Below are 14,058 nucleotides of genomic sequence, written 5' to 3'. Positions count from 1 at the left end.
TTTTTTTATATATACATTTGTGGGATGTGGGCGTCGCTGGCTGGGCCGGCATTTCTTGCCCATTCCTAGTTGCCCTTGAGAAGGTGGTGGTGAGCTGCCTTTTTGAACCGCCGCATTCCTCCTGCTGTGGTTTGACTCATAATGCTATTAGGGAGGGAATTCCAGGTTTTTGACCCAGCAACAGTGAAGGAATGGCGATATATTATCCAAGTCAGGATGGTGATTGACTTGGAGAGGAACTTGGAGGTGATGGTGTTCCCATATATCTGCTGCCGTTGTCCTTCCAGAACGAAGAGGTTGTGAGTTTGGAAGGTCTGTCTGAGGGACTTTGGTGAATTTCTGCAGTGCATCTTGTAGATAGTACACACTGCTGCTATTGAGCGTCGGTGGTGGAGGGAGTGAATGCTTGTAGATGTAGTGCCAATCAAGCGAGCTGCTTTGTCCTGGATGGTGTCAAGCTCATCAAGGTCATCATTAGACTCTTAATTCCAGATTATTATTGAATTCAAATTCCAACAGCTGTTGTGGTAGGTTTTGAACCTAGGTCCCCAGAACATTACCTGGGTCTCTGGATTAACAGTCCTGCGATCATACCACTAAGCCCCCATTGCCTCACCATTCCTGAACTAGGACTCCCAAGTCCCTTTTTGCCTCAGATTTTCGAAGCCTTTCCCACTTATAAAATAGATTCTGACTCTATTCTAGAGCAATGTGAATAGTTTCAGAATGAGTTGGAGTGGAGCAGAGAGAATTGAATTGAGTACGGTGTGTGGACGGAGTCAGGGTACAGATGAGTCCTGATTTACATTCCTAGCCCAGCTCGGCAATGTTTCTCTTCAACAAAGACAAATAGCGACAAGTTACAGCAGAAACCAGCCACCAATTTATTCACATAGCATAGGAAAGGACTTTGCATATTCAAATAAACCGTTAAAAAAGACAAAAACACTACATGGTACCAACAAAAGAGGCTAGATCTTTCAGTGAAAGCTGAGTTAAACCCCATCATTCTTTTTAAACTTAAAAAGCATATACATTTGATCTTTCCAATTCTCAGTTATGGTTTTTCACTCATTTTCGCAGATTACTGTTCACAAAGGAGTGTACAAACTTTCTCGAATCCTGCATCAGACCGAGCGATGCCACTGTGCACTGGGTAAAGTGCAGTAGGCACAGACTCCATTCAGTGCCATTCATATATGAACCTGCTACCATTTCTGTGCATATGGAAAGGGAGTCTCTGCAGTCTGTCTCTTTTTTTAAGCAAGATGACGACCTTCCAGAAAGGGCTTGACTGGGATTACTGACCACCCAGAGCTGGACACCAGCCAGCTCAGTGTCACTGGCATCTGCCCAGCCTGGGTTACCCTCCCCAGGGGCTCATGGCCACAGATACCAGGAGCAGCCCTGTTGTTTTGAAACACAGTGGGACAACACAAGGTCCTTGACTTAAATTACTGCAGAATCAAGCATGGTCCAATTAGCCACTGATCTCTTACTTGGCCTGAAATCTGAACCTCAAAAGTTAGCTCAACTAAAAGGGAGAAATTGCAAGCTTCCTCCTAGAGTCAGGTTTATAAAAGTGTGTACAGCTGCACAGTGGCCCCCGAGTTCAGTGGATAAATAGTGGGGCACTGAAAGAAACAGACCAGCAAGATCCCGGTACAGGATGAGCTTTGTTTTTCATCTTTGCTTTCTTGCCTGTTGAGTGAAGCAAGATTCAGTTGGACCAGGATCAACCTCAGTGTTCCTGGGATTAGTTCAATGAAAGCTGAGCCTTCGATTGTAGCCCTGACTGCTGACCAACAGCCGCTGTTGCTAAGTCAATGGCACCTGTGGTCTGTCGGCCTGCCAGCATGCATTAATCTAATACAGGGATCTAGCTTACAGTCTGACCCAGGCTACTGGAATCAAATACCACACTCGCAATTGACTGCAGGAGCTCTATTTTGAATATACTAAGGACGCTCAGACCAGGCAGAAGCAAAATAAAACAAAAAGAGTTTGGAGTGTTGGCTGGGCATCTTGCTGTGACGGTGCAGAGTATCTGGTGCAACAATGGTTTGGAGGCAGAGTGGAGTTAACTCAATGCATACTGTGGCTCTTAATAATTCTCTGATCGGTGAGGCAGAAGCCTGTAAGGACTTCTTAGAGGATGCAGTACAATCACTATCCCATGGCACACACTCAAGGGCGAACAGGAGTGCATGGAACAAGGCAACAAACAAATCACCAGAGTGCCTGTTAGGGCATCCGCACCAGCAGAGCCCCCAAACCTTAGACAAGGGAGCAGCATCCAGAGAATGGAAGGTGGGGATACAAAGCAAACTGCATCATAAGTAAACAGCAGCCACACACCAGTTAATATCTGCAAAGAAGCACTCGGTCCTGGCAAAGTTCAGCAGGTGTGGAGCAACTGTGTTGACACAGGTACAAATTGCACTATTCACTAAAACCGTGGTTAAGAGGCTCTGTGATTTCTATATGTATATACAGACACACTTATATAATCTATATATTAAAAAAAACACGCACTCAACAGTATGCAGTGCAGACAGCATAAATAGAGCAGGAAAACAAGCTTCACATTTCCAAAAAATAAACACTTAGGGAGTTGCTTCTCCCTCCCTTCTATCTGTGACTGGTAAAATGCTGGGGGACCAGCGAACAACTGGACTGTGGTCACAGAAACTGGTGATAAAAAAGGAAATATATATGTATATTTCAAAATACACATCCATATATGGCAGGCCGACTGCTCGAGCCAAGGCCAGAACGCATCAGCATTCAGACAGAGAGCTCCTCACCCTTCACCAAGTATAAAATTCATTGTGAATGGCAGGTGGGATTCCATAAAACTGCAGCCAGCTTTTATTTTTGCATTCCAGATTATGTAAAGGAGTTACTATTTCTTGTCTGTCACGATTACATTGCATATTTGTTTGTCCAATCTCTGGCCAGTTTGTTGTACCTAAACAAAGAGAGAGAGAGAGAATATTAACTTGCCTTGTCTGTGTCCATCCATCCAACCAACGTACAACTGCACTGTGACACTCTCAACACAGAGACAACACAAACACTTACCCCAACTCATACATAGCATAAAACATGGCAGAAGGAGACCATCTGACCTACTCCATCATTTAAGAAGATTGTGGTGGATGTTGGTGCTCAAACTCCCATCTATCCCCAATAACGTGTCATTCCCCTCCCTACCTCAGAAGGTTCTATCCAGCTCTGCCTTGAAAATATTCAGCTAACCCCTCCACTGACTTCTGAGGCAGAGAGTTCCGAAGTTGCAAACATCAGAAAAATATCTTCTCATCTCAGTCCAAAAAGGGTGACCCCTAATTTTAAAACAGTACCCCTAAGTTTTAGGCTTTCCCACTAGCGGAAACATTCTTTCCATGTTCACCTTGTAGAGACCATCCATGATCTTACACACTTCAGTCAAGTCACCCCTCACTGCTCTAAATTCCAGTGGAAACAAACATGCATAGAAAACAAAGAACTGAGGACGCTGTGATCCAAAACAATCAAAAATACAAATTGCTGGAGAAACTCAACAGGTCTGGCAGCATTCAAAGAGAAATGGAGTTAACATTTTGAATCCAGTGACCTTTTGGAAGAACAGTTTTGTTTCTGTTTGTTCCAGTTGGAAAAAACCCCATTTGCCCAACCTACCCTTATTAGGCAACTTGCCCTTCCCAGGTATTAATCTAGTAAATCTCCCCACAACTGTCTCCAACACTAAATAAGGAGAACAAAATGGCTCTCAGTATTTGTCTCACTGATACCCTGTGTAAACTCGTTTGTTCATAATAAAGGATACCATTTCATTAGCCTTCCTGCTGAACCTGCATACTACCGCATGCACCAGAACAACTACATCCCTCTGAGAGGTTTAAAACTAATTTGGCAGAGGAATGGAGCACAAGAGCAGATGTAAAGTCAGCAGCAAGATTCAGTTTGATATAAAAGGAATACTAGGCCAGAGAGGTGAAGAGGACATGGTCTTAAGACACATGGGAGGATCGGAAAGCTAAACTGTATCTATTTTAGTGCAAGGAGCTGGACTGGCAAGGCAGAATTTTAGAGCATTGATCAGCATGTGGCAATACGATATTGTTGCAATCACTGAGACATGGCTGAAGGAAGGACAGGACTGGCAGCTTCACATTTCAGGGTATGCAAGTTTCAGGCACAACAGTGGGGGAATCAGAGAGGTGGGGGAATTGCATTATTGATAAAAGAGACCATTCACTGCAGTAGGGAGAATGTCTTAGAAAGATCTTCAAATGAGGATTTCTGGGTAGAGCTTAGAAATAAGAAAGGGACAATCACTTCACTGGAATTATACACAAGCCTCCCAATAGTGAGAGGACATAGAGGAGCAGATATGTATGCAAATCACGAGAGATTGAGAGCAATAGGGTTACAGTTGTAAGTGATTTCAATTGGCTAACATGAACTAGGATCACCTTTTTCCTAGGGTGGAGGTAGCTATTACGAGGGGGCATAGTTTTAAAGTGAGTGGAGGTAGATATAGGGGAGACGTCAGAGGCTTTACTCAGAGTGGTCGGGGCATGGAATGCATTGCTGGAGAGGGTAGTAGAGCTGGCCTCATTCAGGGCATTTAAGCGGCTATTAGATAGGCATATGGATGATAGTATAAGGTAGGGGTGGAGGATAGATAGACCTTATGTTTAGGGTAAAAGTTCAGCACAACATCGTGGGCCGAAGGGTACTGTGCTGTACTGTTCTATGCTCTAGTGTGAAAGAATTAGACAGGGTGGAATTATTAAAGTGCATTCAGGATTGCTGCTTATGCCAGTGCATAGAAAGTCCCGCTAGAGATGGGCAGTGCCCGACCTAATCATAGGGAATTAAGCCAGTCCCATGGTTGAAGGGTGGGCGGGCAGGCCCCGCAAAGGGCAGGCTGGCCAACATTTGGCGATAGTGACCATTACTCAGTTAGCTTTAAGGCCGTTACGGAAAGGGATAAGGACAGTGCAGAAGTTAAATAACTAAATTGGGGGAAGGCCAATTTCAGTATCATTCGACAGGATCTGGCAAACAGACTGGGAGCAGTTATTTGCAGGTAAGTCTACATTTGGAAAGTGGGAGTCTTTTAAAAGCAGTAGCAGGAGAATTTAGGACCAGTGTGTTCTTCTAAGAATGAGGGGCAAGGGAAGCAAGTTTAGGAATCCCTGGATGTTATGGGATATCAAGAGTTGGAGAAAGACAAAGAAGGAAGCAGATGTCGGGTACAGTGGATTAAAGACAGAGGAGGTCCTTCAGGACCACACAGTGTGAGAGAGTGAGTGTGTGGGTGGGGTTGCCGACATAAAAAAAGAGGGAAACAGAGGCCACAAAATATCTTTGACAGATAGGATTGAGGAAAACCCCAAGGCTTTTCTTAAGTATATTAAAACAACAGGATTACCAGGCAAGGAGTGGGGCCTACTAGTGATCCAAGGGGTAAACGAGGGTTAAAGGACACAGGTGAGCTCTGAAATGAATATTTCTGATTTCAATTCACAAAGGAGAAAGACACTGTAGCTGGACAAATCATGTGGAATGGTGAGGTTCTACAGATGCTAAGATAAACAGGGAGGGCGTATTAAATGTTTTAGCAGGCATAAAGATGCAAAAGGATGAGATGTATTATGGGAGGCATGACAGGAGATTACTGGGGCCCTGGCAGAGATTTAGTATTTTGGTGGCTACAGGATAAGTACCAGCTGACTAGAGGATTGTCAATGTGGTTCCTTTGTTCAAGGACAGCAAGGATAGGCCAGACAATTACAGACTAATTGGTCTGACGACCATGGTAAGGAAATTATTGGAAAAAACTATTGGAAAAACCCTCCAAGGCAGAGACTGATCAGAAACAATCAGCATGGATTTGTTGAATGAGATCCTGTCTGACAAATTTAATGAAGTTTTTTTGAAAAAAAGTGACTAAATAGGAGGGTAGTGCAGTTGATGTGGCTCACATGGACTTCAGTAAGGCCATTTGACAAGGTAACAGATGGAAGGCTGGTCCAAAAGGTACAGTCCATGGATCAAAGGCAAACATGACACTAAAGGGTTGATTTTGTAATTGGAAGCCTGTGACCTACGGTGTACCACAAGGATCAGCGCTGGAACCCTTTTGTTTGTTCTGGAGATTAATCATTCGGATGTGATTATAGAAGAGGTAATTAATAAGACGACACGAAAATTGGTGATGTTGTTGATAATGAGAAGGATAGTCTCAGGTTACGGTCTGATATGGTCTAGCTGGTAAATTAGGCAGAGCAACAGAATTGGAATTTAACCCCAAAAAGTCAGGTGATGCATTTTGGAAGGTCTAATAAGGGAAGCACAATGTATAGTATGTCCCTAGGGAATACTGAAGAACAGATACCATGGTGTGCAAGTCCACAGATCCCTGGAAGTATCAGCACAGGTACAGGTACACATATGGAATCCTTGCCTTCATTAGCTGGGGCATAGAATGCAGGAGCAGGGAAGTCTTGTTGCAATTTTCTGGAGCTTTGATTAGGCCACAGATGGAGTGCTGCGTGCACTCTGGTCGCCACACTGTCAGAAGGATGTGATTGCACTGGAGAAGGTGCAGAGGAGATTCACCAGCAGATTGTTTGGGGTGCAAAATCTTTGTTAGGAGGAGAAACTGGATAGGCTGAGTTGCTTTTCCCTGAAGCAGGGGAGGCTAAGGGAGGGGGAGTCTGATTGAAATATACAAAATTAGATAGGGTAGATCCTGAGAATCTTTTCTCCATGGCAAATGTGTCTAAAACCAGAGTGCATACATTTAAGGTGAGGAGTAAGTGTTTTAAAGGTGAGCTGAGGAATTATTTTTTCACCAGAGGGTGGTAGAAACATGCAATGTGCTGCCTTAGGGGGTGGTGGAGAGAGAGAGGGACACTCAACATTTCAGAGGTATCTGAACGAGCACATAAAATGCCAGGGCATAGCAGGCAATGGACCAAGTGCAGGTAAATGGGATAAGTACAATTTGGTGTTTGTTGGTCAGCACAGACATGGTGAGCCAAAGGGCCTGTTCATATGACGCTAACATAGAACTCCGCAGTAGTTCTCCATCCAAAGAATAATGTTTTCTATTCTTCCTGCCAAAGTAAACAATTTCATATTTTACCAAAACTCACCAAGATCTTGGCCACATCAACCACCAACCCCCAGACAAGATCCTGACTGTGCTCCTTTTAATTTCACTGTGTTTGGAATTATCCTCATGTTAATGAAGCAACGAGATGGTCTCTCATCTGCTGCCATTCTCCCTTGAAGACCTCGGTCGGAGTCCAGTGCTCAACGTACAACTGCTGCATTTTGTAATTAAATATCTGTGGCTTCTTGTGTGCACACATTGCAGTGAAGGATTATGTGACAGAAGTACATTAAATACTGCAAGAATGGGACAAGGCTCATAGAGACAGACGATTATGAACATAGAGTCCTAGCTACAAGATGAACATTAAAACATGGAGTAGGACAATGTGAAATTGCATTTACATCTCTAATTGTCAGAGTCCCAATGTGAGCACCTCTGCGCACTCAGCACAATTCAATACTAAGCTCCTAAGTTTTCAGGAAACAGGAAAATTATTTCTTCTCAGATGAAGTACTGTCCAAGACACTTACTTCTCCCTGTCAGATTTGTAGGTGTGTGCAATCTCTGGTACCAAAGGATCATCAGGGTTTGGGTCACACAACAGCGAACAGATAGACAGAAGAACTGAAGGAGAAAGAGAGAGACACGATAAGTCACTGAACAATGCATTGTATTCTATAGCCAGATGGTCCATTACTTAAAGCTTAATCTCAGTGCCTGAGATTCCCGACAAGTTCTTCAGCACAGACGTTGCCAGGACTATTGCATTTCTGTTTTTATTTAGATTTACAGCCTTTATTTGCATAAGTCACAATATTTAATAAGTGAGAATTGTTAGAATTCTTCAAAATTGTCAGGAAAAGTTGCAAAACACATTTTGGAAAAAGGACACTCATTATGAGTAACATTAAATCAATTTTTCTACCGATGAAGGATATAAACCCGAAACATCGACTTTCCTGCTCCTCTCATGCTGCCTGACCTGCTGTGTTTCTCCAGCTCCACACTGTATTGACATTGACTTGCTGCATGCAGTCAAGTGATATCAACCTGATTGTTTTCCAATGTTCACTTCAAGTCACTTACATAGAAAAATGTAGTGCTCCAGCACAATGCCTTGGGAACACCACCATCTCCCCATCAGAAAAACATTTATTCTGGATCTCTAAAAATCTATTATTTTACTCAACTTGATATTGACCCTCCAATTACAGAAGCCTTGATTACAAAAGGATCGTGATCAAATGGGTCAATGGGCTAAAAGAGTTCAATCTAGATAAATGTGAGTTATCGCATTTTGGTTCGACAAGCAAGGGTAGGACTTATGCAATTAATGGTAGAGCCTTGGGTAATGTTGTAGAGCAGAGGGACCTAGGGGTTCAGGTACATAATTCTTTGAAGTTTGCGTCACATATAAACGGGGTGGTTAAAAAGGCATTTGGCATGCTTGACTTCATTGCTCAGTCCTTTGATTGTAGGAGTTGGGAAGTCACGTTGAGGTTGTACAGGACATTGGTGAGGCCTCTTCCGGAATAGTGTGTCCAGTTCTGGTCTCCCATGGGGACTTTTTTCCACTGGAGCGTAGGAGGTTGACAGGTGTCTTTAAAGAAGTTTATCAAATAATGAGGGGTATAGATAGGCTTAATGGTGTTTGTCTTTTTCCTAGGATGAGGGATTTCAAGACTGGAAGGAACATTTTTAAGGTGAGAGAGGAGTGATTTAAAAAATACATGAGCGGCAAATGTTTTTACACAGAGGGTGGTTCGTGTGTAGAATGAACTTCCTCAGGGAGCGATGTGGGTACAATTACAACGTTTAAAAGACATTTGGATAAGTACACGAATAGGAAGTGTTTGGAGGCAGGTGAGACCAGCTTAGTTTGGGATTATGGTCAGCATGGACTGGTTGGACTGAAGGGTCTGTTTCCGTGTTGTATGATTCTATGACTTTCTTCAAAATTGACACAGCAAACATCGATTGCATTTGCTTCGCTGAACTGCTCTGATATTTTGTCAGCAACTCAATCAGATTAGTTGGGCACAACCTTCCTTTAAAATTCTGTGCAGACTCTCTTTAATGCTGCCTGAGAAACCTTTCTAGTCAGCAGGATAAGAACAGTCACCAAGCCATGAACTCATCTGAAAGCTTCTGCTGAACCTAGGACAAGACAACAGGTTGCCTCACCTTTTGACAGTGTTAAAGCTGGGGACCATTGTGATCGGAGAATATCAAGGCAAATGCTGCCATTACTGTTAATGTTTGGATGATAGATCTTCGTTGTAAACGAAACCTGATGAAACAGTCGAGGAGAAAAACAATAAGTTGTGTGGTAGCAAACACATTGTTGCTTTTGCCAATGCTCAGAAAACCAAGCTGTGGCTCTTACCTTTGGTGGTTTGAAAGGATAATCTGATGGGAAATGGATATTCAGAAAGAAAACACCACCTTGGTAAGGGCTGTCACTCTACAAAAAAACATCAGAGAGGGCAAGTCAGCAAAAACATTCGCACAGACAGTGAAAGGCGGTGTGTACAAAGACAGGATACTTACTGGCCCCATGATAGTAGCTTGCCAATGAAAATCTGTGAAAGAAAGAGGAGTGTGAGTTGGCTTTTCTCTTAAAGTCAGCAATTACTTCATCTCTGTTCTTCATTTGGTATTCTCTCAATTTCCTGAGATTTTATCATTCCCCAGATATTGTATAAGACCGGAGTAAAGTATTAGTGGGAACAGGCCTGTCACGGTATTACACCGGAGCTTGGTACTGGGAGGGACAGGTCTGTTACTATATAACACCGGGGTTTAATCCTGGTGAGGACATGTCTGTCACTGTATAGCACTGCAGTAAAGTATTGGTGGGGATAGGTCTGTCACTGTTATGATCTGTCCTATATCTGCAATTCTCTAGTTGAATTATTTTGAAAGAGTGAATGAAGAAGTTTGCACTTCTTGAGCTTTCTGAGTCTGCAAGTTTTCGGAGAGAACTATGCATGATTCATGACTTGATCACATGTGCCAGAACACCGGAGCATGACTTGGGATAAAATCACATTTTGTCCTTTTGTTTTCAGAATTAACCTATTGGCAAAAGTGTTTATCTTTTCAGAAAGCCAATCTATCTTTTCCTCAAGTTAACGTTTGCACATGTCTATATTACTGAACCAAATTCTGCATGTTTATTGAATAAGTTCTGTTGATAATAAACCCAACAGGGATATTTATTAAGAAACCAGGTTGATAGGTCTTGTTTGAAACCTGATTTTGATCAGTGCTTAAAAAGTATTTGTGATTTTATGTGAGACCTGTGGAGTGATGGGACAAAGGCAATGGTGCACTCCTCCAACCTCTGTTGAGGCACAGAAGTAACGGCTTGCAGCAGGAGACACAAGGAGGACATCAGAAGTCTACAGTTAAAAGTAGGGGCATGGAAAACAGATATAACTGAGGTAACAGCGCAACCTTTGATACTGAACAAACAGACATGAACAGGCAGTGAAGCAAGTGAGAATCCCATGAAAGATAAAGGCAGATCATCAGTGTAGATTTTTTTAACCAACCTATTCAGACACCTTTTGACATGTCTGGGCAGGTGGGACTTGAACTCAGATCTTCTGGCCAGAAGCAGCAAAACTATTATTGCATTACAAAGATAAGGTGACTCAATTGCCAGAGGTCATTCCCTTCACAACAATAACTGCTAAATAGCTGTAAAAAAGTTAGACAACAAGGTGCAGGGCTGGATGAACACAGCAGGCCAAGCAGCATCATAGGAGCAGAGAGGCTGACGTTTCGGGCCTAGACCCTTCATCAGAAAAAGCTTGGCCTGCTGTGTTCATCCAGCCCTGCACCTTGTTGTCTTGGATTCTCCAGCATCTGCAGTTCCTACTATCTCTGTAAAAAAGTTAACCCAATTCTTCACTGTGAATTACTGATGGAGGTCCAGTAGATCAACATTTCAATTTCACATCAACAAACAACATCAGGAAGCTATGAACAATCTGGGCGTAACTGAGTCTCAGCATACCACCAACAGACACAAGGAACTTCAGAAAGACACCATCCAACCCTCAAATTAGGGCATACTGCCATGAATGCCCTCAAGATTGGGACAAAATACTGGAATTTCTTTGCCACATGGGATTTACCAAATGAGTCCACTTGGTTTTCGTCATTTTCACTTAGTTTGTGGCCATGAGGTGAGGGGAACCTCTGAAACTAAACAAAGAAAAGATGTTAGGCTTGAGGGATGAGCCATCACGTTAGATGATGTACCTGTGTTCCAGGAGTGGCTCATAGGAGCCAGCAAACTGGTTCAAAACTGCCTTAGAACATTTCAACCAACCTTGAAATATTAGATGGACAGCCCTGCGAAATTGCAAATGTTTTAACTGACTGAGATGTTAGTAATCCTTCCTTTACAGAGCGAACCCTGAAAGTGTGCCTCACTGGTACATACAATGTGGTCAAAAAGATTACAGAAGCACATTACCGAATAAACAACACAGATCATCGGCGAGTGGGGGGAAAGAACTGGCTGTATTGAAGTATTATCACCATTAGGAGAATAAAAAGCAGAGGTGCGGACAGTAGCATGGATGGTACAGGATGAAAGGATAGTGAGGATGAGGCAGAGGAAAGACCAGACAAATCCCAAATGAACACCTACTGTCTGGTTAGATATCATTGAATGTTTAGGGAGGTCATACAAGATGCGTTCGTTTTGAGAGGCAGTAAAACAAAAAGACCTAACAAAGTTAATCTCCAGCAACAGTGTAGGCTAATATTGTGATAAGTGTACAATCTACTAGTTATTGTGGAAAGGCCAATTGCTAAAAAAAAAGCATGTTGGATTCTCAATTAAAACAACAGATGGTGCTGCACTCGTGTACTCTGCATAGATCCAGCTGCAAACCTTTGCCTACACAGCATCTATACAAACATATGCAGGTTCATATCAGACATATGAATTAGAAGAAGGCCCCTTAGCCCTCCAAACGTTCTCCACCATTAATAAGATCAAGATCTGTGTTCCAAATTCCACATTCATATCTATATTGGATTCTCCTGCCTAATAAGAAACTATGCATCTCCACCTCCACCTTAAAAATATTCAATGGCTCCAACTCCATCACTTTCTGAAGGACATGGTGCATCCTTCTAAAACAACCAGATATTCCAGATGTGAATCTACTAAACCAGTGAACAGCCTTTACTACATTTATGTCCTTCGTTAAAACCAAAGCTGCACACAAATTTAAGATGCAGTCTCGCCAATGCTCTGTATAACTGAAGCATAATATCCTTACTTTTGTCCCTCTCTTAATAAAGGATAGTATTCCATGAGCCGCCTTAGTCACTTTCTATATCTTCATACTAGCTTTTTGATAGATATCATGGATCCAATTATTGCTAATGTGGCTTCATTCATAGTAATATGAACATGCATTATATCTTCTGTCTACCTACACAGGTAATTCTGTCATTCCATTTTTGTCACATTTTGCAAGACAACCTAAATCCATTCTAACCCCAAAAAGCTGCCTAATTCAACAAAGTCAAAGGTTCTAATTGCCTAAAATGCATTGAAATTTCTGTCATTGAAGCAATCTTTTCTCTTCAGCTTCTCAGTTTCTGCACACTGGTTTCATTTCAAATCATTTCAAAGCTTCACTCCCACGTGTACGTAGCAGCATGTCTCTCAACTTCCTCAAAAACACTGCTGGCTATCTATTTTACCTCTTGAAAGAGGAAAAATACATTGAACACACATGCAATACAAGATGTCATGAGACACAAGAGAAGGAAAAAAAGCAGAAACGTGAAATGGATTGACATGAAAGTAGGTAACACAATCAAAAATTATTAGTGCTGGAGGAGGCCATTTGGTCCATCATGCCAGCACTAACTCTATTATCTAGTGCTACTCTCCTGCCTTTCCCTCGATCCTCAAACACTTGCAGTTCTATCCAAAAAGAGCCAGAGAGAGAAAACTGTCAGCGTGCAAATAAAAATGAGGACTTAGCATTGAATGAAGGTAAAAGGCAGCTGGAAATGACTTGATTGTCAGGGTGATTCTAGTTTTGTGTCCATGTTTTGTATTATGAAACCACGCATCTTCGAATTAATAATATTTGGTCGCTCAATGTCACAGCGCCATCAAATCTTGAACAGAAACATTTTCAGGAAATTCCAAGTGCAAGTTGCAACAAACTTCGCTTTTCATCATCATCCCCTTTAGAGGAATTAGTCAGCCACCTAAAACAACCTTTGACCAACCAGACTTTCACTAAAAGCTACTCTATGCTGAAAAGCAGGAAGGTAAGCACGCACTTTTTAAACATTTCTTCTCAATGTTTTTAGCTTTCAAGCATATGTCTGACAATGACCATTTAAATGGCAGTTTTGCCCTTGGCCGAACATCACACACAAGAAAGACGTTCTGTAACTCTGTGCACTTACAGTCATCTCCTACTGGACCTGCTGAACACAGTGCTGGAGGGTCACGCTCCAAGTCCTGGTATTCCTGGTAACGAAAAAAAAACAAATTTAAACAGTGCAAGTTTCCTTGGGTGAAATTCTCACACACAGGTTCAGCAAAACGTTATGGATTCACGCTGAATGCAACAGTTGGGAAACAGAACAAGCTTCACAATAAGATAACAAGGTGCAGCGCTGGATGAACACAGCAGGCCAAGCAGCATCATAGGAGCAGAGAGGCTGACGTTTCGGGCCTAGACCCTTCATCAGAAAAGGGGGAGGGGAAGGGGGTTCTGAAATAAATAGGGAGAGAGTGGGAGGCGGATAGAAGAGGGATAGAGGAGAGGATAGGTGGGGAGGAAACAAACAGGTCGAAGAGGCGGGGATGGAGCCAGTAAAGGTGAGTGTAGGTAGGGAGTTAGGAAGGGGATAGGTCAGTCCAG

The 14,058-nt window shown here is 42.6% G+C and overlaps 1 protein-coding gene across 2 annotated transcripts in view; it reads right to left on the bottom strand.

Moving 5' to 3' along the window:
• Positions 1 to 860: 860 nt before the first annotated feature.
• The window catches only part of LOC109925499 (ubiquitin-conjugating enzyme E2 D4-like), a 19,144-nt gene continuing 5,946 nt past the window's right edge, over positions 861 to 14,058 (bottom strand). For both annotated transcript variants that reach the window (XM_048618658.1, XM_048618659.1), the window contains exons 2-7: positions 13,598 to 13,661; positions 9,689 to 9,720; positions 9,525 to 9,602; positions 9,323 to 9,428; positions 7,669 to 7,762; positions 861 to 2,971 (exon numbers count right to left, since the gene is read on the bottom strand). In XM_048618658.1, coding sequence (XP_048474615.1) covers positions 2,926 to 2,971; positions 7,669 to 7,762; positions 9,323 to 9,428; positions 9,525 to 9,602; positions 9,689 to 9,720; positions 13,598 to 13,661 — 420 coding nt within the window. In that variant the 3' untranslated portion in view covers positions 861 to 2,925. The remainder of the gene's footprint in view (positions 2,972 to 7,668; positions 7,763 to 9,322; positions 9,429 to 9,524; positions 9,603 to 9,688; positions 9,721 to 13,597; positions 13,662 to 14,058) is intronic.

This window comes from Rhincodon typus, chromosome 40 (genome assembly GCF_021869965.1).
Source record: "Rhincodon typus isolate 14 chromosome 40, sRhiTyp1.1, whole genome shotgun sequence".
Taxonomy (NCBI): domain Eukaryota; kingdom Metazoa; phylum Chordata; class Chondrichthyes; order Orectolobiformes; family Rhincodontidae; genus Rhincodon; species Rhincodon typus.
Note: the sequence above shows the minus strand (reverse complement) of the source record. Positions and strands in the feature narration are given on the sequence as shown.